The 27,453-nt window shown below is 54.1% G+C and overlaps 1 protein-coding gene across 1 annotated transcript; it reads left to right on the top strand.

The window, feature by feature from the left end:
* Window positions 1-1,301: 1,301 nt before the first annotated feature.
* SH3BP4 (SH3 domain binding protein 4) lies at window positions 1,302-16,925 on the top strand (the record flags this gene model as incomplete). Its single annotated transcript, XM_080689244.1, has 4 exons — window positions 1,302-1,419; window positions 6,760-9,119; window positions 15,814-16,002; window positions 16,701-16,925. The coding sequence occupies 4 exons, from the start codon at window positions 1,302-1,304 to the stop codon at window positions 16,923-16,925; spliced, it is 2,892 nt and encodes a 963-aa protein (XP_080545370.1).
* Window positions 16,926-27,453: the final 10,528 nt, after the last annotated feature.

The following is a 27,453-nucleotide window of genomic DNA, read 5'->3' as shown; positions in this document are numbered from 1 at the left end:
GGGGTTGGGGCATCCCTGTTAGTCATCACAAAAGTGGTGGCAATGTCTGGATGCCTCCCAAGGGTCGGCTGCTGCTGCCCCTGGACAAGAAGGCTTATGTAACGCTCTGGGGATTTCACAGGGCACTGGGGACCACAGGACCAATGTCCCCGCCTAGGAGAGGGGAGGGGGCTTTGGCGCAGTGTGAACATATGCTGCACAGAACATCAGTACTCAGCTTCCCTGGCTGAGCACAGAGCCACAGGTCACCACCTGTCTGACTTTACTGTGACCTCCGGTGTGTCCTTTTCTGAAAGGACAGCAGGTCTCCTAACTGCCAACACTTTTGCTTTGCCCCTGCACTGTCTCTGGGCAGTAGCTGCGTCCTCCATCCATAACAGACAAAGCAATGCCTCTTCTCCAAGACACACAGTGCACACCTAAGGCCCGGGGCCCCGAGAGGGCATCGCAGGATCTGGTCCCTCTTCGGTGTCAAGCTGTCCCGTCCTCTCCGGTGATGGTAGAAAGCCGTCTGCCCCTCAGCCAGGCAGAGCCAACTCCCAGTGGCTGCCACTCACGTGGCCCCATGGAACCAGCTCATCCCGGGGTCCCAGCTCCTGCTGCTGCAGCCCTTTGTGAGGGAAGAGGAGTTGCCCAGCATCTCTCGCCTCTCCCTGACTATGACAGGAATTTTCCAAGAAAATAGCACTTTTCCAACCTCAGCACCATCTCTTTTCCCCAGGAAGCCGTCAGTGGCTTCCAAGGCTCCCCAGAGAAGACAGAGCGCCTGGCCGCCAGCATGGCGCCCGCTTGCTCTGCTCTCCGCCCTCGATGCTGGCCACACCAGTGCCGGTTCTGCATGCCCCAGTCACCCACGGCTGCCCCGCCAGGGACCAGCCCCTCGGGGCAGACGGAGGTTCTTCTCCCTCCCAGCACCCTGCAGCAGAGCTGTGCCGGGTGGCGGCTCTGTGCCCACCATGAGTGCCTGGCAGGTGCAGGACACATCTCCACTGTGCCACAGGAGGAGCGGGCACAAAGTGGGCACAGTGCAGGCAGGGAGCCTGGCTCTGCCCGCGGGGGACATGAAGCGCCTCTCATTGGCCAGCCTGGAGGAAGGGGGTCCCCTCCACCCCGCAGTCACTCCGCAGCCCTGTGTCTCTGGCTCAAGGGAGATTTTGTTTTCTCTGGCGCTTTCAGGAGGAAGCACACTGCCAAGCGGACGCCGCAGTGCGGGGCAGCTGCCTGAGACCCGAGCCTCGGCCGCTGCTGGAGGACACGGAGGAGACATGAGGCCTTAGCACCGCGTCGCCCACGAGGTCCAGATGGCGGCCCAGAGGATCCGCGCCGCCAACTCCGGCGGCCTCCCGCGGTGCAAGTCGGAGGGGACCCTAGTCGACCTGAGCGAGGGCTTCTCCGAGAACAGCTTCAACGAGGTCAAAGGTGAGCGGAGGGGCAGGGGGCACGCGCTCAGACCCGCAGGCTCCTCCATGTGCGGCCTCCGGCTTCCCACGCAGATCACGAAGCCTCAGCTCCCGAAACCTCATGAGGAGCAATGGCCGCTGGTCTTGCTTTGGGGTGTGTTAGGTGTGTTCAGTGCCCCCCTCAGTAATGAACTCCTTCTTGGTGCAGAAAATGTATTTTTTTGTTGTTTTCTCCGGAAGAATTTTGGAGGCAGAAAGTAGGGAGCCTGGCAGTTGAGAGGTTCGGGGGAAGGAGTGTGTGGAACGAGGTTGGAGTGTTGGGAACACCAGAGGAGAGCGGTGGCCAGGGACAGGGCAGAAAGCCTTCTGTGAAGTCGATGGCCAGGAGTGGAAGCCCAGCCCAGCCAGCTGTGGACACACGGTACTTTGAGGAAAGTACTCAGTCGGCCATGGTAGGAAAGTACTCAGTCGGCCAGTACAGCAGCCAAGCCAGCACCCCGGCCCCGGCGCACCCGACTGGAAGGTGGCCCTGGCTCGATCCCCCGCTGGATGGCCTAAAGCCTCATGAAACTCAGCTGTAGGAACTCGACCCTGTGTCCTTAGCCCTTGGCACACGCTGTGGGCTCCCAGGTCACCCCGTGCCGTGCACGGGTCTCTCTTTCCAGTCGGCTGCCCCTGCCGCCGTGTCCCTGGCGTCTTCCTCCCCCTGCCGCCGTGTTCTTGCAGCCCTGAGCCTCGCTTTAAACGTGCCTTAAAAGGTGAGCAGGGGGCTGGGAGACTTCACAGCACAGCGGCAGGCTCCTGGGCATTGCGATAAATACCTGAGCCGTTTGTTTTTTATAGTCCAGATAATGGCATTGTTTTCTGACTTGATAGCCCAAAGGAAGAGGGCTAAAGGGAGAGAATGTGAGCCTGGGCTGTGTGGTTTGGGCCAGGGTCTTAAAGCAAGCGCTGGAGAGCTAAATAATAAAGAATAATGACGATCTGAGGACCGCGAGCCTCGGGTGTGAGCAGGGCTGCTTTACTGGTGGCGGGGGGTCTGGGAACCTGAGGTGGGGCAGGACCAGGAACCTGAGGCTGGGCAGAGACCCCCCCAGTTGGCCCCAGGGCCACAGCCCAGCCAGCAGCTCCACATGCGCCCCCTCCCAGAGAACACATTTGAGGGGATGACAGCATGCTCCAGCCGCACTCCTGCTGTGAAGTCGACGCCGATGCATGTTTTGCCTGTGTAAAAACTTAGGCAGAGGGACAGAAATGTATTATGCTGTCACCAAACTTTCTAACACCCGCGGAGCTTTACGTATGAAAATCCAGGTAGCTGTGACTATGGGCTGCCTCCCCAGAATTCACTGCGATGGGATTCCACAGGCTTCTCTGGCACTGGGGGGACGATGCCCCTTCCTCCGTATCCCTGGCACTTTGTGGTCGTGGCTGAGGAGGGTGCCCTCTGGAGGGGTTTACACCGCAGCCTGCACCCACGGGGTCCCGAGGGAGGGAGGAGGGCCGCTCCCCCGCGGATGAGCCGTCCTCCAGCGAATTGCATTGTCCCTTCTCTTCCCAGGCGAGTGCTCGGAATATTAAGTAAAACCCTCCTTATTCTTCAGTCTGGCAAAACTAAAGTGATAATTTGCATTGATAACACTGTAGGCCATGCACAAAGCATGCTTAATTGCTATAGTTTTATTTTTTAATTTTGGAAATATCACTGTAAGGGAATTAATGAATCCAGGAGCACAGTACCGATGCACCTTCTGGGGGATTCTAACAAGATGTTAATGGCTGACAAGCTCCATGCAGTCCTCCTCTGTTCTTAATTTTTATTTCCAGTAGCCGTGTCCAGGAACCCGAGTGGTTTCTGCTGCTGGAGGCTGTGAGCAGCAACAGAAATGGGGAAGACGGCTTGCGTGCTCAGTGGCCTCCGCCCGGCCCCTTCCCCTTTTCCCAGGTCTCTTTCTGACCTGCACCTGCCTCCCTGACTCTCGTCCTCATTCTAGAAACTAGAATGAAACTAGAATCTAGTGGGCAGGAGACGCTGGGCCCTTCCCCCGATCTGGCAATACTGCCCCTCCTGCCTCTCTTGGTGGCATTTGGCCATGAGGAGTAAAGACCCTCGCTCCAGGAGAGGGACGAAGTGCTGTGACCGGGCAGCTCGGTCCCCTCGGGCCCCATCAGCTCACGCCCTCGACCCGCTGCTTCTCCACGTGGCTGCTCCTGCTCACTCGTTCTAAGCTGAGCACCGGAGCGCTTGCCCCGAGTCTCAGTCCAGCTGAAAATTCTGGTCACGTAGGCCTGTGTCTCATCAAATAACCCGGCCCTGCCCTTCTCCTGTCAACCTGTCTGCTGCCCGCTTATTTCAGCAGCGGAGACCTCAGAGGGAAAGCTGGGGCCACCCTGCAGCCTGCTCTTTCTCTACTGTTTGGTTCCCTCCAGCCCCTTGATGATACAGCACTGCCTGTCTGTGGTTTTGCAGCAGGAGGGCATAGCCGGGCAGCTCTAACCCTGCCTTCGGTCAGCACCCTGGCCCAGCAGCGTGGGCCGCCGTGGCTTATGTCTGAGCTTGCACAGTGGCTGTTCATCCCAGGAATGCGTGTTGGGCTCCTGCCCCGTGCCAGGCCGAGTTCTAGGCTCCCATGGGGCTTAGGTGCCCGTGGGAGACGAAGCCCTCCTCCAAGCAATAAGTGTGTAAGGTATACAAAGGGGGGAACCCAGCTTTCTTTCTGCTCTGCTCAGCTGGGGCTGCGTACGAAGGTCAGGTGAACAGGGCAAAGCATACAGACGCAGTGTATTTTGCATGACAGCCCCCTTTCAAAAGGACACGAAGACCCAGATAGAAGGTTGAGCTAGAATGTTTCTTTGGGAGGCTGGATGGATCCTGCCGTGGAGAAGATGGTGGTGAAAAGACACTTGGCGTCCTGTGGGGAAGGGCCCAGAGGGCTCCCTGCATCTGTGGTCATGGCGACCTTCTCGGGTCCCGTGTAGTACAGGGGGGCACATCGTGGGCACTCGGACCAGACAGGGGACGTTCCCGCATCCCCTGCACCCAGGTGCCATATTTGGGGGTATTGTGCTTGAATCCCATCAGTTATATGATTTGTAGTTGTCATGAGCAGCAGAAGAGCCCCAGGATGGCGGCAGCTTTGGGGAAGAGCTCCTGTCTGTTGTTCAGAGTCCCACCAAGGAAGAAAAGTTTTCTTGTTCCCTTCCCGAGGCCCGTTAATGGACTCAGATTGCAAGACGAGAGGTGCATTGTTGGGTGAGACCAGCTCACCTGCGTGGGCTTCCTCGCGCACCATCGCCCTGTTTCAGCCCCACAGAGGATCGCTTACAAGCCAGTTCCTCCACAGGCGCACACTTGGCCCAGGCCCCCGTGGCTTCTCTAGCCCTGTTGGGTGCCCTAAAAGTCCCTTGCTCTTTCCTTCAAAGTTTTCTACAGTCCCCTTGCTCTGTAGATAAAGGTGTGTAGACATTTCTGAGTAATCTGGCGCGGTGGGTGAGTGCCGTTCTGTGATCTCTTCCTTTTGAGTAGTAATAACTCTGTTTGCCTTTCCTGCTATTTGAGTTTCTGTACCGAACCTTCAGGAGTAAGTAGAGAGATTTCCCTTTGTCCCTACTGTAAGTGATACGACTAAGGTGAGGCGGAGATAGATGTTTTCCAATGACATCTTGTGAGTGCTTGCCCCGGGGTAAACACCATTGCCCTGGGCACTAGCGCACATCACCCCCCTCCACGCTGACCTCGCCCGCCCGTGGGGGAAGAGGCTTGTCTTCCATCATGAAGAGTCACGGGCTGTGGCTGTCATAAAGCTTCCAGGGGACTCGATTGAGGCCCAGGTGGTGTCCAGAGCCAAGGCTCTCCTGGAGGTTGCTCTGTGAGGCTGGCTCCCAGTCACTCCCAACCAAGGCGCATCTCTGTAACCCAGTGACTGTAAACGCATACCTAGACACACCCCATCTTTTTTCCCAAGACTTCCCCAAGGAAATAGGAATTAATCTCCATTGTTCTATTTCAAGGGTAAAGGAAACAGCAGGTCATTGGGGGGGCAGTTTGACTCAACAGGGTAAGTGTTGCGTAATCACATAACAGAGGTAGATGTAATTCAATTAAAAATGTAGTCCTCTGTCATTTGCATAAGTAATTAAAAGGAGGAAAAAGTTCCTTTTTTCAGTCGTTACAGGAAGGCAGAATGTCGCCATGTGGGGGCCGTTCCCTGGGAAGACACACGAGGACTGCCCATCAGGAAGAACTTTCTGGGCCCTCTGGAGACTTTCCCACTTAGGGAAAACACAGGGGTGTTCTCCATGTTCATAATTTCTCAAAACACTTGCTCCTTGTTTAGAGGACTTATTTTTGCTGTTTGTAAAATTGCTTGTTTGTAAAATTGCTGTTTACATGGGTAACATACACAGCTTGGTGCCAAAAGCCGCAAACTAACTTGACTCATTTTGAACACTGGGGTTTTCAGGCCGCTCAGACAGTGGCTCTGTGATGCTGTGATCCGGGACCCGGCGTGTGAGACCGCCCCTTTCCCTGCTGCGACTGAGGGATACCAACCTCAACAATGGTTATGTATGGCCCTTATTCTCTTTGATGAGCACTGAGCGAACTTGAGAGCTTAGAACCGGCCCTGACTTTCAGGGGCCGTCCCTCCACCTGTGCTCCATGCTGAAGGACAGCAAGGAATCCGCTCGCATAGGTCACCAAGACGCTTGCTGGGGTCTCGTCTCCAGTCACAGGTGACATGCAGGGGTCGCCCAGTTCCTAAAACCCCATCTTCTAAGTATGCCACACTCAGCCTCTGACCACACAAAGGCGAATCTGGTAAGAAAGAGGAGGATGCGGGCCATCTCATACAGAGAATGCACACCTGTAACTCCAGTATTGGGAAGCTGAGACGGGGGGATCGCGGGCTCACGGCCAACATCAGCAACCTCATGGGGGAAGTCCTCCACAACGTAGTGAGAGCCTGTTCTAAAATAGGCCTAGGGATATAGCCTGGAGGTAGAATTCCCCTGGCTTCGATCCCCAGTAGCTACCCTCCCCCAAAAAAGTTAGAGAATGAAAAGTTTGGTCAAATGCAGTAATCGGAATACAGGAGCATGTTCACTGCCCATTATTCGATCTGCCTTCCGCGGGGGGCAAGAGACCCTCCCCTGGTCTTTGTGTCAGTCACACCGTCGGATGAGGAGTGAACAGGTGGCGGGGCCGGGAGCTCTGCAGGGCGGTGGTCCCAGGTGAGCACACGGAATTGCGCTCTGGATTGCTTCTGCCGGTCACGAGCCTGGCGGCGGCCGCCTCTCAGTGCCCATCTCTCAGCCACCCGCCGGCCCCCCGTCACCGTCTGCCTTTGTCTTTTTGCAGTGCCTTCTCCCAGTGCCTTGCTCGTGGACAGCACCACGCCTTTTGGAAATGCCAAGGAAGTGATCGCAATCAAGGACTACTGCCCGACCAACTTCACCACCCTCAAGTTCTCCAAGGGCGACCATCTCTACGTCCTGGACACGTCGGGCGGCGAGTGGTGGTACGCCCACAACACCACCGAAATGGGCTACATCCCTTCCTCCTACGTGCAACCCTTGAACTACCGGAACTCCACCTTGAGCGACAGCGGTGTGATAGACAACCTCCCGGACAGCCCAGACGAAGCGGCCAAGGAGCTGGACCTGCTGGGAAGCTGGACGGACGGTCAGAAAGGATCGGGCAAAGCGTACAGCAATAACCCTTTCTGGAACGGGGTCCAGACCAACCCGTTTCTGAATGGGAACGTGCACGTAATGCCCAGCTTGACTGAGCTGAATCCCAAAAGTACTGTGGACCTGCTGCTTTTCGACACCGGCACGTCCTCGTTCACTGAGTCCAGCTCGGCGACCACGAACAGCACCGGCAACATCTTCGACGAGCTCCCACCCGCCAACGGCCTCCCCGCGGAGCAGCCCATCAAGCGGGACAACCCCTTCTTCAGGAGCAAGCGCTCCTACAGCCTGTCGGAGCTCTCCGTCCTGCAGGCCAAGTCGGACACGCCCGTGACGTCGGGCTTCTTTACGGGCCTGAAATCGCCTGCTCCCGAGCAGTTCCAGAGCCGGGAGGATTTTCGAACTGCCTGGCTCAACCACCGGAAGCTGGCCCGGTCTTGCCACGACTTGGACCTGCTCGGCCAAAGCCCGGGCTGGGGCCAGACCCAGGCGGTGGAGACGAACATCGTGTGCAAGCTGGATAGCTCGGGGGGCTCTGTGCAGCTTCCTGACACCAGCATCAGCATCCACGTGCCCGAGGGCCACGTGGGCCCTGGGGAAACACAGCAGATCTCCATGAAAGCCCTGCTGGACCCCCCACTGGAACTGAACAGCGACAAGTGCAGCAGCGTCAGCCCCGTGGTGGAGGTGAAGATCAGCCACCTGGAAGTGCACACCTGCATCGTCCTGGAGATGAAGATCGCCGCCGAGGTGAAAAGCGACGTCTTTAGCAAAAGCACCGTGGGCCTGCAGTGTCTGCGGAGCGACTCGAAGGAGGGGCCCTACGTGTCGGTCCCCCTGGCCTACAGCTACGGGGACACGGTCCAGGTGCAGCTGGACAACCTGGAGCCCTGCATGTACCTGGCCGTCGTTGCCCACGGCCCCAACATCCTCTACCCTTCCACCGTGTGGGACTTCATCAACAAGAAGGTCACCGTGGGTCTCTACGGGCCCAAGCACATCCACCCGTCCTTCAAGACGGTGGTGACCGTCTTCGGGCATGACTGCGCCCCCAAGACGCTCCTGGTCAGCGAGGCCACACGGCAGGCGCCCAGCCCTGCCCCCGTGGCACTGCAGCTGTGGGGCAAGCACCAGTTCCAGCTGTCCCGACCCCAGGATCTCAGAGTCTGCATGTTCTCCAACATGACCAACTACGAGGTCAAAGCCAGCGAGCAGGCCAAGGTGGTGCGCGGCTTCCAGATGAAGCTGGGCAAGGTGAGCCGCCTCACCTTCCCCATCGCCTGCCAGAACCCCAGCGAGCTCTCTGACTTCACGCTGCGAGTGCAGGTAAAGGACGACCAGGACGCCATCCTGACCCAGTTCTGCGTCCAGACGCCGCAGCCGCCTCCCAAGAGCGCCATCAAGCCGTCCGGGCAGAGGCGGTTCCTCAAGAAGAACGAGGTCGGGAAGATCATCCTGTCCCCCTTTGCCGCCACCACGAAGTACCCGACGTTCCAGGACCGGCCCGTGTCCAGCCTCAAGTGGGGCAAGCTGCTCAAGACGGTGGTGCGGCAGAACAAGAACCACTACCTGCTGGAATACAAGAAGGGCGACTCGGTGGCCCTGCTCAGCGAGGAGCGCATCCGGCTCAGGGGGCAGCTCTGGACCAAGGAGTGGTACATCGGCTACTACCAGGGCAAGGTGGGCCTGGTGCACGCCAAGAACGTGCTGGTGGTGGGCAAGGCCCGGCCCAGCCTGCTGGCGGGGCCCGAGCTGAGCACCTCGGTGCTGCTGGAGCAGATCCTGCGGCCCTGCAAGTTCCTCACCTACATCTACGCCTCCGTGCGGACCCTGCTCATGGAGAATGTCAGCAGCTGGCGCGCCTTCGCCGACGCCCTGGGCTACGCCAGCCTGCCGCTCACCTTCTTCTGCCGCGCGGAGCTGGACAGCGAGCCCGAGCGGGTGGCGTCCGTCCTGGAGAAGCTCAAGGAGGACTGTAACAACCCCGAGAACAAGGACCGGAAGTCCTTCCAGAAGGAGCTCGTGATGGTAAGTCCCAGCAGGCTCTGCTCCTGGGGCGGCCGGGTGCACTCCGTCCCCAGGACAGACCGGAGCCGGGGCTCTGCTGCCAGAGCACGTAGACGGCACTGGGTGTGCGCCTCGGCAAGGGGTTGAGGGGTCGGCCTGAGGGGTCCTTGGGGACCCAGGAGAGGATCTTGGGGTCCCTCCCTGCTGCTTCTGAGCCCCGCCACCAGCGTCCGGATCTCTTGGGAGCAGATCTGTTTGGGCAGATTCCCCACGGGCTCCGACTCGGAGGGGTAGAACCTCAGCCCCAAAGCCAGCCGTGCTCTGCTCTGGTTCTCGCCTGTCTTACCTGTCACCTCCAGATGTTCCTCTGGGGCCCCTCCTATAGTTCTTGGGGTGCATGTGAGTTGGGGTGAGGACAGCCTTTCCCTGTCTCTCTGCTGTGCACCCCCTGTCTAGGGGAGCATCTGAGTTGGGGTGAGCACAGCCCTTGCCTCTCTTTGTACTTGCTCCTCATCTTGAGGAGCATCTGAGTTGGGGTGAGCACAGCCTTTGCTTGGCCAGCATGACAGTGAACTGGGCCTCTTAGAAACGGGCAGGAAGGGAGAGTGACACTCGGGGATACACGCCGTCTTCGGGCCCTCCAGGAGCATCTTCTGAGCTCTCTCCAAGTCCTCCCGGCGCTGGGCTCTGCCCCCTCTGCCAATGTGCCCACCCCTCGCTGCAGTTCTGCCAGCCGCCTGGTCTCCCTGGGCACAGCTGGGCCAGCCCCACCCTCGACCTCTCAGCCCACCTTCTTGGGGGCCTTTGTGTCTGGCCGTCTTCCGACTTCTGACTCCAGCAGCCTGGGTCACCTTCTGACCAGCGAGCTGGGGCTCTCGGGCCCCCGGCAGCCCGATACCACACTTGTGTTCCCATCTTCCACCGCACACTGCCATTCTACGTGGATGCGCCCAGAACGGAGGGCTGGGTGAGCCTGAGTTGACCCAGGTGAGCACTCTGTGCCGGTCTCCCATGCTCTGGGCTCACAGCCAGGGAGGCAAAGGCCAGCCCACGGCGACAGAGCCTCTGTTCACAGAGAGCAAGCATGCTGCCCCGTCTACAGCGACCGTGGTAATGTGGGGTGCCAGAGCGTGCGGCAGAGGCCAGGAGACCGAGCCAGAGTGGCCATTGGAAGGGCAACAGGCGGTCCCTGGGGATCTACGGCGGAGGTCTCTGCGAGGCGGAAGCCTGATGTCCTGGGGGCTGGGGAGGCGATGCGGACCCTCCTTCCAACCGTTCCCTGCGGGCAGTTCAGCGAACACCCTGGAGCCCCTGGGACCCAGATTCCAGAAACCGGTGGTGGACCCGGCTCTGCGGGCAGGAGGACAGGGAGAGCCTAGGGCCTGGTGTCCCTGGACGGCAGAGTGAGGTGCTCGGGGACCAGGCAGTATTGATTGCCTCTGCTGCAGCTGGAAACCTGAGCAGGAGGGCCGGGTGAGAGGCCACGCACTCCCCCACGGGGAGGGCCGGGGACGGAGAGGGCGGCCTTTAGACCCATGTCTTTCCGGTTTCCCTTAAATGATGAAAATGTTTTTCATGGAGTTGGCGAGTTTGGAAAGGACTTCTTGGTCTCCTTGGTCTCCTTGGTTGCTCTGTGGAGTGAAGGGGGTGAACATGGGGTGAGCCTGAGCCCCTCCGCCCTCCTTTACCGGAGGAAGACGTAAGAGCCGACCTTGGCTGGGACCTTCAGAAGCAAGCGGGTTTCCTGGTAAAATGTGAAGCTGGCCCTGGCCTGGGCCATGCTCCACTAGACCCGCGGCCCAGTGTGGGCAGGGATTGGCCAGATTTCTTTTCTTTTTTTTTTTTTTTTTGCAAGTCTGGGGATGGAACCCAGGGGCATTTGACCTCCAAGCTACATCCCCTGCCCTACTTTTTTTTTTTTTTTTTTTTTTTTTTTTTATCTCTAGGCTTTCATTTAACTCCAATGGTTCATATATCTGCCTCCGGAACAGCACTACACTGTCTCAATTATTGTAGCTCCATATGGTTTGAAATCAGAAAATATACATCCTCCAGCCCTGTTCTTCTTCGAGATCGTCTTGGGCATCTAGAGTCCATATTCCATATCAGGATAGATTTTTTCTTTGCTTGATCATCAGGTTTCCCTGGGCAGGGAGGATGTGGGGAACACTGGAGATCTCCTTCTGATATTACTTCTGAGGTCAACCTAAGCAACGTTTCCCTTTTGGTCGATTTGTGGTTTTCTCTCTCAAAACTCATGTGGCTTTCTCTTTCTCCTCCTTTTTTATTATTCCAGTTTCTTTCAGCTCTTAAAGATTCCTAGATTCCTCTTTGCTACATGTGGATTTAGATCGTGAGGTCCTTAGGAGCACCAATCCTCTTCATAAATGGTGGATGACATGCGATAGGTTCTTAGGAATGATTTGGTCATCTTTGAGAAGGGTCTTGGCCTAGTGTCCAGGAAGCTGCTGCTTCTAGAGGCTTCAATTCGTGTCTCCATCCCCTGCCCTATTTTTTTATTCTTTATTTTGAAACAGGGTCTCACTAAGTTGCAGAGGGCCTAAGTAGCTGAGGCTGTCCGCGAACCGTGATCCTCCAGTCTCAGCCTCCCGAATGCTGGGATTACAAGCGTGCGCCACCACACCCAGCTGGCCAGATTTGTTTAGTCTTGCTTTGTGTATCGTACTGGACACTGAACCCAGGGGCATTCTACTTCTGAGCTGCACCCCCAGCCCTTTTTCTTTTAAAACAGAGTCTTGCTGTTAGCGCACACCAGCCTTGAACCTGCAAACCTCCTGTCTCAGCCTCCCCAGTACTGGAACTAGGAGGGGAGTTTTAGTGGTGCCAGCACCTAGAGACCATGGCTGATTTCTCCTGACAGTCTCCATGTCTCTGGGTTTATTGTCACTGGACACTCAGGTTTCCTGCAACCCTGACCTGCCCCCTCCCCAGCAGGGCCGTGGCCAGACCCCGCCCCCTTCAAGATGGCTTCCAAGCCAGTACATGTCTGTAAGCCCCGTGGGTGGGAGGCTCCTCCACGTCCATCCAGGCGCCCGTTCCTACACACCCTGGGTGGAGGGTGTTCGGGAGGCTCCTACACATCTTCCAGATCCTGTGGGAGGATCGCAGGTTTGAGGCCAGCCTCAGTAGCTTAGACCCTCAGCAACTTGGTGAGACCCTGATTCTAAATAAAAAGGACTAGGGGTTGAGCTTAAAGGTAGAGTGCCGAACCCCAGCACTAAGACCACATGAAAATAAGAGGGCTTCAGTGTTCCTGTCGACTCCCTTGCTTGGGGACAGTGTCCGGGTGCAGGCTAAGGCACCACACGGGTGGGAAGGAACTGGAGCCACCGCCAGGCCGCCCGGCACTCCAGGGCTGTCGGCCTCCTTCCTGCCCCCGTCCCTCCCTGGCCCCGTCACTTGCCCTGCCCTCCCGTGGCCATCGCCCGGCCGGCTCACGTCGCTCGCGAGTGTGCTTGGTTCCTGTTGCTGACCTAACAGCGTGTGCTGCGGGCCTCAGGACCTGGCCGGGCCCGGAGGGAATGCTGGGTGTTTGGTGAATGGTGGATGGGCGTGCGAGTGGTCGGGCAGCGGTCACCACCTCATTCCAGCCCTGTCCATCCTGTCTCTGCCCGCCCCTCTCACCTGTGCTGGTGGCACATAAGGAAATAGGGCCGTGGTGGCTCCATGAGAAGATTCTGTGAGAAGGTGGGGGAGTGGGTGGATACGGGACACACGTCAAGGAAGGCGGCTGTCTTCGGGAATGGAGCTAAGGAGTTGGGCTTGCCAGGGAAGGAGAGAAAAGGGTGGGCTTCTCCACACTGGGAGAAAATCTGGCTTACCCCGTGAATGAGGAGGCGGTAGACCCTGGGGACCCTGCAGGACCACGCCACCATCTGTGCTGTCGATTCAGGAATGAAGGCAGCCCAGGCCCCCGCCGGCGACTTGGGGCACAGCAGAGTGCGGCAGACAGCCAGCGTACCCCTGAGCGGCCCCTCACCGGCTTCCCCCATGGCCTCGTAAACAGGCTGGCTGGCAGCTAAGACGCCCTCTCGTGCTTCTAACATGCTTGTAAATGCCCCAGAGCTGAGACCATGCAGCGGAGACGCCGTGGCCCACACACAAAGCCGCGGATATCGCGGTCCGTCCCGAGAGATGGGGTCTGGTCACCTGGACTTCAGCCGTAGGTCAGTCGGGACCAGCCTCCAGCTGAGTCCCGCTCCGCCCCACTGGTGTTCTCTGTACACCTGTGTGCACCTGTGCATGCTCACGAGGGGGTCGTCCTGCCGGGAAATGTCTCCACTGCTGAGACTTGGCGGGCACCCAGCATCTGCCCTTAAAATGCTCAAGTCACCCTCTTCTGGGCAGCGCGGCGACAGCAAAGCCAGTCCGGGCTCCATCGGCGCGGTGCGAGTGGAGCCCAGCGTGCGTAGAGGACCGCTCGGGCGCCACCTCCCGCCCACTCATACTGTCCAGGACCCAGTGTTCTGTCCCAGAGCCGCTGGGGAGCGGCGGCCCTGATCCTCCTGCCAGGGACAGCTCGAACCAGAAGCGGTGACTTCCAGGTGTCCTGTTACCTAGAGGATGAGGCGGCCTCTGGGGCCCTGTGTGCTAGGGAGAGGCCGGGCGAGGCTGCCTGGGCCTGCGGTGGCATGGAGTCAGTCTTCGTGTTTGTCCTGAGTTCCTCCCTGGACAGCAGGCCTGCGGGGCATGTCCACAGGCGCGCGCTCGTGCGCGCACACACGCACACACACACACACACACACACACACACACACACACACGGCTCTTCTGAAACACATCTATTTCTTTTCTTTTTTCTTTCTTTGTGCGCGCACATGGCGCGCGCGTGCGCACGTACGTGTGTGTGTGTGTGTGTGTGTGTGAGAGAGAGAGAGAGAGAGAGAGAGAGAGAGAGAGAGAGAGAGAGAGAACACACCCAGGGACATTCTACTCCAGGCTACACCCTCAGCCCTATGCCATTCTTTTCTTTTGAAACAGGGTCTCGCTAAGTTGCAGAGGGCCTCGCTTAGTTTCTGAGTCTGGCCTTCAACGTGCAGTCCTCCTGTCTCAGCCTCCCAAGTACTGGGTTAGGAGCATGTGTCATCATGCTCGGCTTATTTTCTTAATACAATTTATTTTGAATACCTCACAATTCAAATTGAAGTCGACAGCTTTCTGAAATTCTGAAATTATTTCAAGTAGCTAGAAGGAAGCGTAACCCATCGGGCCAGTGTTTTCTCCGGTTCCAGTCCTGCTTCCCCCAGGTGCCACAGCTGGAGAGAGAGGCCAGCAGCCCCCGCACCAGGAGGCTCACACCAGCCTCCACTCTGGGCCTCCAGCTGTGAGAACCTGGATGTATCTCTCTTGCTGATCTGAAAACAGATCAGGTGGCGCAGCCCACACAGCAAGAGGAGCTGGGACAGGCATCCTGGAGGCCCGCCTGACCTTCCCCGCTGTGGGCGCCCCTCCTTCCCTCGGCCGGATCTGTAAAGGGGTGAGCTGCTTCTTAGGCCGACCGTCTTGTCATTTATTTGTTTGTTTGATGCAGGGGATTGAGCCAGGATTTTCTATCTCTAAGCCACATGCCCTGCCCTTTTGTTTTTATATGTTGAAACCAGGTCTTGAACCCGTGGTCCTCCATCTCAGCCGCCCAGGTACTGGGATCAGACTTGCGCCACGGCACCCGCTGCAGTCCTCTTCTTATAAAGACACAGACAGTACGCTGGGCGTGCTGGCGCATGCCTGTAACCCCAGTACTTGGGAGGCTAGGGCAAGGGACAGCGGGCTTGAGACCGGCCTCAGCGACCTGGTGGGAGACTCAGCCGCCTAGCAAGACCCTGTTTTCCAAACAAGAAATAAAAGGGGAGGGGGTAGATCTATCTATCTAACACACACACACACACACACACACACACACACACACACACACACACAGAAATAAAAGGGGAGGGGGTAGATCTATCTATCTAACACACACACACACACACACACACACACACAGAAATAAAAGGGGAGGGGGTAGATCTATCTATCTAACACACACACACACACACACACACACAGAAATAAAAGGGGAGGGGGTAGATCTATCTATCTAACACACACACACACACACACACAGAAATAAAAGGGGAGGGGGTAGATCTATCTATCTAACACACACACACACACACACACACACACACACACTCTGAAGGCTTCCTAATGCAGCCGGAAATATCTATCTATCTAACACACACACACACACACACACACACACACACACACAGAAATAAAAGGGGAGGGGGTAGATCTATCTATCTAACACACACACACACACACACACACACTCTGAAGGCTTCCTAATGCAGCCGGAAATATCTATCTATCTAACACACACACACACACACACACACACACACACACAGAAATAAAAGGGGAGGGGGTAGATCTATCTATCTAACACACACACACACACACACACACACACACACACACACTCTCTGAAGGCTTCCTAATGCAGCCGGAGCTCAGCTCCTTGCATTGGCCTGTTTCCCTGTGAGGTCTCACTGTGGTTCTGGATCACGCACTGAGGGTGGGAACATCTGCAGCTCGTGCACCTGCTCACCACCTGCCCTGCCATGGAGCCATGGGGACCACGCCACAGCCTCAGCCTCCCTGTGCAGCTGCCTCCGGCCCCGCCCGGCCTCACCCTCTGCTCCTCGCCCCCCAGGCCTTACTGAAGATGGACTGCCAGGGCCTGGTGGTCAGGCTCATCCAGGACTTCGTGCTCCTGACCACCGCGGTCGAGGTGGCCCAGCGCTGGCGGGAGCTGGCCGAGAAGCTAGCCAAGGTCTCCAAGCAGCAGATGGACGCGTATGAGTCTCCCCACCGCGACAGGAACGGCGTGGTGGACAGTGAGGTGAGGGGCCCGGCTCCTGGGGACGGGCTCCTCTGCCCCCATGTGCCCTGGGCCTGGGGGCGCGGTAGTAAAAGGCGCACTCCACGGAGCGTGTGGGGGTAGATGAGGTGCGGCGTGTACGTGCCCAGCACACGGTGTGCCCTGCCTCAGTGGGAGCAGGCGAATTGATGTCGGGCTCCTACTTGGGAGCTCTGGCTCGGGAGGCAGTGAGGAGCTACCCTTCCTTGCCAACTTCGCCCTCGGGAGCACAGCCCCGCGGCCGGGCCGAGCTAGGCCCGCCTGGTCACCGTGTTGGGTCAGTACCTGGTATGTTACCTAACCTTGGCAAAGCCAGTACTGTGGAGCCGTCCTGGGCTCTTAATTCTCACTTGATTGCGAAGGTCACTGAGTGTGCTTCCGGAAAGGTGGGTCAGCCTATCAGGGCTCAGTGGTGGACACTGTCATCCCAGTCCTTGGGAGGCTAAGGCAGGAGGATCGCAGGTTCGAGGCCAGTGTGCAGTAACTAAGCGAGACTCTGTTAGAAAAAAAAAAAAAAAAATGAAGTAGGGCTGGAGGAGTAGCTCAGAGGTAGAACGCCCCTGGGCTCAGTCCCCTGTACCACCCAGACGTGCGCATGCACAAAGATGGTTTAAGTTTGTGAGACCCCACCCTCCAATCTTTGTTCCTCTGTTTCTGTTTTCGGGGACTCCTTCGCCCAGGCCATGTGGAAGCCTGCATACGACTTCCTACTCACCTGGAGCCACCAGATCGGGGACAGCTACCGAGACGTCATCCAGGAGCTGCACATCGGCCTGGACAAGATGAAGAACCCGATCACCAAGCGCTGGAAACACCTCACAGGGACCCTCATCCTGGTGAACTCCCTGGACATTCTGCGCGCCGCCGCCTTCAGCCCCGCGGACCACGACGACTTTGTAATCTGAGCGGGTCCCCTGCCCTCCCGTGCCCTGGAGCCTGAGCCCGGACTGCCCCCACCCCGGCTACGCGGCGGGGGCGCTGCTGCTGGGCAGAGGCGGCCCCCGCCTGGCCAACACCAGGACCCAGGATGCGCCCGACTCCGCCCCTCTCTGCCAACCCGGGCCTGCCCAAGGGGATTTTCTAATGCTGGCCGTTGCCAATCGAATAGGTTTCTATTTGTTTAAATGTAAATTAAATTTAAAAATCACTTTTTTAAAAAACACTAAAGAAGGGACATGAGAAAGTTGGTATCTACTTTTTTAATGAACCATAAAGGTTTAAAAAAAGAAAAAAAAAACTTGGTAGGGACAGATGCTGTGGAGGTTTTTATGTTTCAAGACCTTTTTAAATTATGTTACAGATGTATATAGGTATTTAAAGGCCACGGGGCATTTCAATTCCCAGCCATACTTTGCATTTCAACCCCAGCAGGAAGAGCCTCGTTGGGCGCTGGACCTTTCCACTCCCGTGAGTAGCAAAGGCATAGCCAGCGCTGTCCTGCATCGTCCATGGACGGGCTGGTCCGGCCCGCCCTTCCTGGCGCCCTCAGCTCACTCGCCCTCATCTTGTCTTACCCCTTCTGCCTGGAGCTGCGGTCGGTGACCATCCCCAGAACCCCGAGCCCGGCGTGAGCGTTGGTGGACAGTTGGCCCCCACCGTAGCGGGCAGGGCGCCTGGGGCGGTTAGTCCTCAGAGCGAGGTGTTCCTGCAGCGCGAGGCCCTCGTCCTCCGCTGTCTCCCTGGGGGCAGGGTGCTCCCCACAGAGCCTCCCCTCACCCTCTGTGGGCAGGAGGGGAGGCTCGCCCCCCACCCCGAGCCTGCACGGCCCCACTCCTGCCGCAAGCATGGCAGACGCTGACCTCCCCGCCGACGCCCCGGCTGCTGTTTTCAAATTCTGCCGCACATTTCAGCTAAGACTTCACCTCCTCCCCGTGCTCCTGTGTCGCCTTGGAAACCAACTGGGGAAACATCTTTTGTTTTTTTTTTTGTACAAGGTGAAGATTATCTGAGCAGTTGAACATTTTCTGATAACGAAAGGGTTTCCCCTGTCGATTCGGGAGCCTGGCAGAGGGTCACGTTAAAGACGCCCGTCGCGGCTGTGTTGAGGCCACAATTGCCGGGTGACTGGCACCTCAGATGGGAGCCCGGGCAGGACGGAGGCCGGCAGGTTCGCACAGTGGGGTGGCCGTAACCGGGCGGGCGCCCGGCGCGTCTGTCCGAAGGGGCGTTGCGCTGTCCTGCGATCCCTGAAACTCATGTTCTCAAACCACTTGAAACGTGTTAGTGACTTAGTGTAGACACCGTGCAATCCCTCCTCGGGCTGAACCGTTGCCGGAGGCCTGCTGATTCCGACACTGAACGCCAACCGACAAGGACACACACTCCGCGTTTTCTGCTGGAAGAGCCGGGTCGCGGTCCCTGCCCTCACGTGGACTAAGCTCCAGGCCCCTCCATCCTCGCCTCCATTTTACCCACTGACCATCTCTCACCTCTTCCCCAAAGAAGAAACAAAACCAGCTGCACCTTAAACCATGGATATTTTTCCTCAGGGGCTATAAATAGTTTCCTATGCAACACGTCTTGTAGCACAAATTAAATTCTACAAAAGTTGCAGTAAATTTTATTTGGATATTTTAACCCGTTAAGTGTGTGTGTGTGTTTCTGTACCCAACCTGACTCTTAATAAAACAAAAATAAAGTCTAGTGTAAGCATCTCTGCAGACCGATGGCCCCTCGCCCTCCACAGGCGCCCTGGTGACAGCGTGGCAGCTGTGGTCAGCGTTCACTCTCTGGTTGTGAACTCAGTTGCTCGTGACGTGTGGGAGGCTCAGTCATCACTAATCAAATGAGAATCGGTGCTACGCAAAGGAAACAGATGGCGTCCTCCTGGCTCTCGGTCCCACACACCGGAACTGGCAGCCCCAGCCCCGTCTAGAGCTAAGGACCAAGCTTCTAGTGTGTGCGCTGGGCGTGGTCGCCGCAGCAAGCCAGAGACCCCACGCGGGGGTCGTGGGCTCCTGGGGAGAACGGGGTGCAGGCGCTGCTCCTGGGGACCAGTCCTGGCCAGAACCCTGGGAAGGTGTGGGGATTGTGGAAAGCCCATCTGCGTGAGAAAGTGTCTTCAAGGCCCAAAGGCCAAGTAGCAATCAGCGGGACCAATGAGAGGCCAGGCCTGGGAACAGCATGTCTGCGGCGTGGACGCAATACGGGGCCCAGAAGCAGCATGGGCAGTGAGAATCGGCCCTCACATGACCGGGGCCTGTCCGCGGTCTTCCCTGTGTGTTCTGCTGCTGCTTCTAGCCGCTCTCATTTGGACCCGGCGTGTCCACAGATCCGCGTGGTAAAGGCTGTGTCTCCAGCATGGGACGACTGGGCAGTGGAGGAATCCTCAGGAGGAGGGGCCTGGTGAGAGGAGGTTAGATCACTGGGGGTCTGTCCTCGAGAGGGAATGTGGGACACTGGTCCTTTCCTCTCTTTTTTGCACCCAGCCATGAGGTGAACAGGCCTGCTTCCCTGTGCACTCCCCACCATGTACTGTGCTGCCGCAAAGCAGCAGGACCAGCAGATATGGACTAAAACCTCCACGACTGTGGGCCTTTTCTCTAAGTTGTTTCCCTCAGGTATTTCGTTACAGTAACAGAAAGCTAACCCTCACACCAGCCTTGCTAGTGCTACAAGTCCTCGCACCCATTTTGCAAGTAAGGACAAGCTTCAGGGTGCCCTTAGAACATACATGTAGCTAATAGGAAAGGCAAGGGTTTTAACCCAGAGCCTCCTGACAGAGCGCCACAAACAGGTGGCTTACAGCCCGGAAATGCACTCTCTCACAGGTCTGGAGGCCAGCCGTGCAGAATCAAAGTATCGTGGGCATCTTTCTCTTCCTGTAAGTATGACAATCATTGGGCTTAGGGCCCACCTAATCCAGGGTGGCCACATCTTAAATTGATGGCATCTGCAAAGACTCTCTGAATAAGGGCACAGTCACAGTGGGACACAACGCACCCACAGGCTGCCTGCCTCGGAGTCTGAGACGTTCCGTGAAAGCCTACAGCCCTTCATTGGTGTTGGTCTTGCCACTGATTATTTTTAATTTTTTGTGTGTGTGTGTGTGGCATTGGGGATGGAACACAGGTCATTCTACCTCTGAGCTACACCCCCAGCACTATTTTTTATTCTTTATTTTGAAAAAGGGTCTCACTGAGTTGCAAAGGGCCTCACTAAGTAGCTGAGGCTGTCCATGAACTGCGAACCTCCTGTCTCAGCCTCCCAAATGCTGGGATTACAAGTGTATGCCACCATGTCTGGCTGCCCTTTTTATTATTTATTTATTTATTTTTATTATCTTTTGGTAGTACTAGGGTTCCTGGAAACCCTTCTACCTCTGGGCTACACTCCCAGTCCTATTTTATACTTTTTTTGTTTTGTTTTGTTTTTGAAACAGGGTCTCCCAAGCCAGCACAGCTGGCTTCGAACCTGCACGATCCTCCTGTCTCTGCCTCCCAAGCGCGGGGATTACACGCGTGCACCACCACCCTCAGCTATTTATTTATTTATGTGTTTATTTATTTATTTTTGCAGGCCTGGGGATGGAACCCAGAGGCATTCGACTCCCCAAGTTACACCCCCTGCCCTATTTTTTATTCTTTATTTTGAAACAGGGTCTCACTGAGTTGCAGAGAGCCTCACTAAGTAGCTGGGGCTGGCCGAGAACCACGATCCTCCTGTCTCAGCCTCCCGAATGCAGGGATGACAAGCGTGCGCCACCACGCCTGGCTCCCTTTTATTTTTTATTGCTTGTTGCTTTGGCCAAACCGCTCCAACACCTCCCTTCCTGCTCTCGGTCCCCCCCACCCGGTGGGACACAGGATCCCTTCCTGCTCCCATCGCAGTCCCTCTTTGCCGGACATGGTCACACTCCCAGCTGTATAGATGACAACAGCCGTGTCATAGCTCACCTCTGAATCCCAAGAGCCTGGTGCAATAAATGTTCGTGGAATGGGGGGTCGGTCCTCTGCAATAGACGAGCGTTTCGACGCTGCAACGGCTTTGGCTGTTGGAGTGGATAGAATAGGCGTCACGCTGTGTTTACCATCAGTGTAAAAAATAAGTGGAACCGTGTCCGCCGATGAATGCATCGCAACCAGACTACATTTGAAGAGGTCAGATGGAAGGAATTCACTCAAGTGCACACCAAGAGCAATTGCATTTCTTAATCGCTCACTTTCTGGCTTGAAGGAAGCGTTTTCAGTTTGGTCCATGATTTATGCTCCAATAAAACTTGTTTTTATGTAGAATAGATTGAAATGGTCCCACTTAACTCTTTTTGTGCCATGGACCACCTTGGCAATTTAATGAGAGCCATAGCTTCTCAGAATTATGTCAATGCAGAAAATAAAACCCAGGACAACAAAGGAAAACCATCGTGTTTACTTACACATGGTCATCAAAGTTTTTTAAATTGCAGTGGAGCAATCTGAATGCTTTATTATGCATAAAATAACACGATCTAGTCATAAGCCTCGCATCCTTCAGAGATTCAGTATGGTAGCCTGGCATGGTGGCACATGTGCGTAATCTCGGTACTTGGGAGGCGGAGACAGGAGTTCGGCAGGTTCGAGACCAGCCTCAGCAACACAGCAAGACCTTCAGGGACCTAACAAGACCATGTATCAAGAGGAAAAGAGTAAAATAGGTCTGGGGGTGCAGCTCAGAGGTAAAATGTCACTGAGTTAAATCCCCAGTACCAGAAAAACAGAGAACATTGAATAGTAAGGACCATTTGGAGAACTATTCATGTCCGTGGGATAGCAATGTCTGAAAATTCGCAGGCGTGTCTAACATTAGAGCTTCCTTGCCAACCTGCATTCTTGAAGGAAAGGCTAGTGTTTGGTTAGAGGTTAATGAAAGTAAAGATGTAGCCTTCTCCTTATTTATATAAAAAAGCACGCTGTAAGGAAGTGAGTCAGCCAGTCAGCTCTCCGCGGTGTTTTAAAATTGCTTGAGTTAGTGTTTTCTGTTGGCTAGTAAGGAAAGTGTTCTTAAAGCTTTGCTTCTCTGACTTTACTTTCTACCTGACAAGAGAGAACACAGGAGAGATTAATTGGTTACGTGTATGACTTTTTAGATATCTGAAGTCAATTTTCCAAATTTTCCATTTCTTTCTTTAAAAAATATTTCTATACTTGGCAGGCATAGTGGCACAGGCCTGTAATCCCAGTACTTGGGAGGCTGAGACAGGAGGATCAGGGTTTGCGGCCAGCCTCAGCTACTTAGTGAGGCCTTTTGCAACTCAGTGAGACCCTGTTTCAAAATAAAGAATAAAAAATAGGGCTGGGAGTGTAGCTTGGAGGTAGGATGCCTCTGGGTGATTCCATCCCCAGATCCACGAAAGAAAAGAAAAGAAAAGAAAAGAAAAGAAAAGAAAGAAAGAAAGAAAGAAAGAAAGAAAGAAAGAAAGAAAGAAAGAAAGAAAGAAAGAAAAGGCCACTTAATTGATCCCTTTGATAGTTCGATGAAGGGATAACTCCTCAGAGTACGTAGATCCATAATGTGTGTATAGGTGTTTACATATGTATATGTTGTATTTATCTCCATCTTCATGCTAGTTTTTACCCAAACCAAGGGTGCAGCAGGGCCCCAGCGAGTTGCAGGAGACGCCGACGCACTGCTCACGGCGTACCTTGGCCCGGGCCGCTCACTGGCAGGCGCACGGGGCATCTCAGAGGCTCCTGAGAGGAAGGAGCCGGTTCCTGGTGGCTCCAGGGTTTATCCAGTTGGGAAGAGCAGCGCAGGCAACCCCTGAGGTCCCAGGGAGACTGACAGCTGCAGCAGAGTGGGCGGGGCCAGCAGGAGCACGGGGAGTGAGCACTCCAGGCTGAGCACCTTTGTGCATGGGCTGGGAAGAGACCCTGGGCACAGGGGTAAGCTCGGGAGGTGTGAAAGGGCGGGAGAGGTGACCCTGGGTGATAGATGTTGAGGGAGCATTCTTTATTTGCCAGGTGCTGTTCTAGGCCCAGGAGCACAGTCCCCGTCCCCTTAGCGCAGAAGAGGTGACACCCTGTGGCCCCAGCGTGAGGGCTGAGTGAGGTTGCCTCTGAGGTCTCAGAGGAGGGAATGTTTGAGAGACAGCGAGTATAGCCAGCCTCCAGTGCCCACAGGCTCCGCATCCACACGTTAACTGAGCACGCACTGCAAGTACGGTGAGCCGGGTGTGGTGGCGCACGCTTGTAATCCCCAGACTTGGGAGGCCAAGACAGGAGGATCGCAGGTTTGCAGCCAGCCTCAGAAACTTAGCGAGGCCCTCCACAATTTAGACCCTATTTCAAAATAAAAGATAAAAACAGGGCTGGAGGTGTAGCTCAGAGGTAGAGTTCAATTCCCATTGCCACACACACACACACAAAAAAAATGATTTAAAGTATTCCAACAATTTTATTTTGTAGAAAGGACTTGAGCATTGTCGAATTTTGCAACCCACAAGGTCCTGGGACCAATTTCCCATGGACACTGCAGATGACTCTACAGAGGGCAGCGAAAGTTCCCCGGTACCTGGAAATTATGCAACGCGATTTTCATCTGTGGGCCAAAAAGAAGTAGGGTAAATTAGAAGATTCTAGAATGAAAGTGAACATCAGCATACCAAATGCACAGGACGTGGTGAAAGGGGTTCCCACGCTCAGTCTACAGCATCGAATCCCATAAATGCATCCGCGGCACGAGCTAGAGGCCAGGGGTCCTAGGACCACCCCCTCCCACGGACCAGCTGTAGTTCAGAGAGGTTGGAGTTCAAGGTGCTTAAAAAAGATCCAGGCGGGAGTGAGGCTTGAAGGTGTCCCCTCAGTAATCCACGTGTTGCAGTGTAATGGCTGGTGTAGTGGTATTAAGAGGTGGCCTTTAAGGATTGGGTCACCAGGGTTCCCCTTGTCAATGGAGCAAGGCCTTCACTAGAGAGGGCCCACCCAGCTTTGGGTCAGCCTGCCCTCCCCGGTGTGAGGACACAGCGTCTGTCCCCTCTGGAGGATGCAGTTCAGAGTACCATCTTGGAAGCAGACACTAGGCCATTTCAGCCAACAAACCTGCCATGCCTTGGCCCTTGGACATGGCCCTTGGACTTGGCCCTTGGAGGTCCCCAGCCTCCAGAACTGTGCAAACAAGTTTCTGTTCTTTACCAAGTACCCAGGCTCAGGCATTTTGTCATAGCAAAGTAGCCTAAACACACTAGAACGGACAACAGTGAATGGTGTCCAGTGTCAGGCTCAGTTTCCTGGAGTGCGCTCAGAGGGAGGGAGGAAGGCTTTGGGGGTGTTCAAGACCCAGGAATGGGGAGAGAAGTTAAATCAATCTCAGATTCGGTCCATTCCTTTTTTTTTTTTTTCATTTTTTTATTGGTGCACTGTATTCATACATCATAATGAGATAAAAATAATACTTTTGTAGACATACATGCACACATCGCCCAGTTAGCCCCTACCCGATCCCCACCCCATTCCCTCCCCATCCCTCCTTCCCATGCTTGGCTTAGTGGTTGACATCTAGTATTATAGCAATTTATCCAATATAAATGTTGATAATCTCACATAAGTTTCATTTGTCTGATACCAAGCTTTTGATGACTTAAAGATAACATTTCAATATTTCTTTTTGCTTTCTTTCTTACTAGAGAATATTTCTTTCTTTTTATTTTTTAAAGTGAAACTATCATATATTTATTTATTTATTTTTCACAAAAAAATCTATCCTAATATGGAATATGGACTCTAGATACCCAAAACGATCTCGAAAAAGAACAAAGCTAGAAGATGTATATTTTCTGATTTCAAACCATATAAAGCTACAATAATTGAAACAGTGTAGTACTGTTCTAAAGGCAGATATATAAACCATTGGAGTTAAATAAAAGCCTAGAGATAAATTCTTCCATATATTGTTATTTTTGACAAGGTTTCCATGAACATTTGGTGGAGAAAATAATTATCTTTTAACTTAATATTGTTAAAAAATAATAATTACATGAAAAAGAATAAAATCGGACCCTTACCTACCACCATATGCAAATATTAACTCAAAATATATAAAAGACCTAAATATAAATCTTAAGACTATAAACTTTTAGGAGAAAATCTGGGTCATAAAACCTCACAACATTGAAATTGGCAGTGATTTCTTGGTTATGATTTCAATGGCACAGGCAACAAAAGGGTAAACAAACTCCCTAAAAAATAAAAAAAATTGTATATCCAAAGACAATGTAAACAGAGTTAAAAGTTACTGATAGAATAGGATAAAATATTTCCAAATGCTATATCTGAAGGTATATTAATATTCCAACTAGAAATCCTAAAAATTAGCAACAATAAAAGCAAACAATACAATTTAGAGATAGGTAAAAGACTAACATAAATAATGAATCTCCACAGATAACCAATCTTAGTTGTCTGTTGGATGGAAAATCTTGTTTCTCTGGTTCTGGTGTGTGTTACCTATTTCTTCTTTGTAGTTAATCTCCTTGAGTATTTTCTCTAGTGCTGGTTTTGAAGACATAAATTCCTTCAGTTTCTGTTTGTCATGGAAGCTTCTTATTTCCCCATCTAATTTGATAGAAAGTTTTGCTGGGTAGGAAATTTGGGGCTGGAAGTTGTTTTCTTTCAGAGTTTGGAATATGTTACTCCAAGCCCTTCTGGCTCTCATGACTTGGTTTGGGAAGTCTGGAGTGATTCTAATTGGTTTGCCTCTGAATGTCACTTGGCCCTTTGTTTTCGTTGCCTTTAAGATTCTCTGCTTGGCTTCCACATTGGTCATTTTGACAATTATGTGGCATGGGGATCCTCTACTCCGATCCTGTCTAAAGGGGGTTCTATAAGTTTCCTGGACCTGTGTATTGACCTCTTCCTCTATGTTTGGAAATTTTTCTGCTATTATTTCTTTGAAGATATTACTTATCCCTTTGGTTTCACCTTCTTTTCCCTCCTCTATTCCAATTATTCTTAGGTTAGCTCTCTTAAGATGGGCCCATATTTCTTCAATGTCAGATTCCTGCTGTCGGATTTTTTTTTTCTAAATTAGAAACTATGTGTTTATTTTTTGAATGATCTTCTAAGATCAAGATTCTATTCTCCATGTGGTCTAGTCGGTTGTTTGTACTTTGAATTGAGGACTTTACTTCATTAATTGCATCCTTTATCTCTTTGACTCTCTCTGAATTCTTTTTGAAACACCTCTATTATTTCTACAGTTATTTTCCTGATTTGATCTTCTAGAAATCTCTGAATTTCTGTTTTATCAGGTTCTGATGTTGTGGGGTTGTGGGCATTCATTGCTCCATTGTTATTCCTCTTTCCCATGATTTCAGAAGTTTGTGCCTTCTCTGGGTTCTTCCCTTGGGTCACTATGACTTCACTTAAGGTGCTCTGGATCTCGAGTCTGTGGTATCTCAGTCCCCACTACTCCTGTACTGGGTTGTATTGCAGAGTCTCAGACCCAGGGAGTCAATCAAGTCTGCTTTAGACCATGGGGGGGTACCAGGTTGGGCGTTCTCCTATGGTGTGATATATCTGCCACCGCCACTCCCCCACTGGGTCAAGTCCCTGGTATTACAGTACTGGGATTTCTCCTCCAGGGCCCGCAATTTGACTCACCGTTGTTGAGTACACAGATGGAGCTGTAGTGGACTCGGTGAATTCACTGCTGCTGCCACCAGTGGCAATATGGCACCGCTGCCACGCCCTCAGCCATGAGGCTGGCGTATTTCTTCTGTTTTTGAGCTCAGCTCTGAGTCCCTGCAAGGTGTGCTGAGCCCAGCCTCTGGGAGCTTTAGATGCTCCCTGCGCTGAAAAATCTGCCGAATCCCACCCGGCTGTTCCGCAGCGGCTCACCTCAGCTCGCTGTCTGCCGCTCCTCTCTGGAGCCTGGTGGGCTGTTGAGTGCGTTGGTCTGGTGCCGTCCGGAGAACTCGCCGCTGCCACATCCTCGGCCGTGAGGCCGGCGTGTCTCCTCTGTGGCTCTGAGCTCCGTTCTGAGTTCCCCTCCTCTCTGGAGCCTGGTGCTGCAAGGAAAGATGGCGCCTGCCGCTCCGCGCCGCGGCTACGGCTGCAGCACTGCGGTCTGGTTTCTTTCTGGTGCCTCGTTTTTCCAGCCCTCTTTTTCTCTGTCCCTTGTAATTACATTTTTTGTTTCTCTTCTGATGGTGTTTTCTGGCTATGAAAGGTGCTGATTTTGTGGTAATAGAAATTGGTTGTTAGCAGGGCTCGTAAGCCCCACTTTCCCCCATTGCCATCTTCCCGGAAGTCTTGATTCAGTCCATTCCTGAAGGTATGAATGGCCATTCTGGAAATGGAGGTCAGGTATTAGTAACCTAATACCATTTTTCATGGCACTTTAAATTTTCTGGATCAAATATGAGTTTTGCGAGGGGAGGAAACTAGAAAGTTTTCTAGAAAGTTCTGTGCCTGTTGTTTTAGTTTTCTGGCCTTCCCACTCTCATATTACAGATGTCTG

Source organism: Muscardinus avellanarius, assembly GCF_963383645.1.
Source record: "Muscardinus avellanarius genome assembly, chromosome: 2".
NCBI classification, from domain to species: domain Eukaryota; kingdom Metazoa; phylum Chordata; class Mammalia; order Rodentia; family Gliridae; genus Muscardinus; species Muscardinus avellanarius.
The sequence above is the reverse complement of the archived record's forward strand: the minus strand, read 5'-3'. Positions and strand labels throughout refer to the sequence as shown.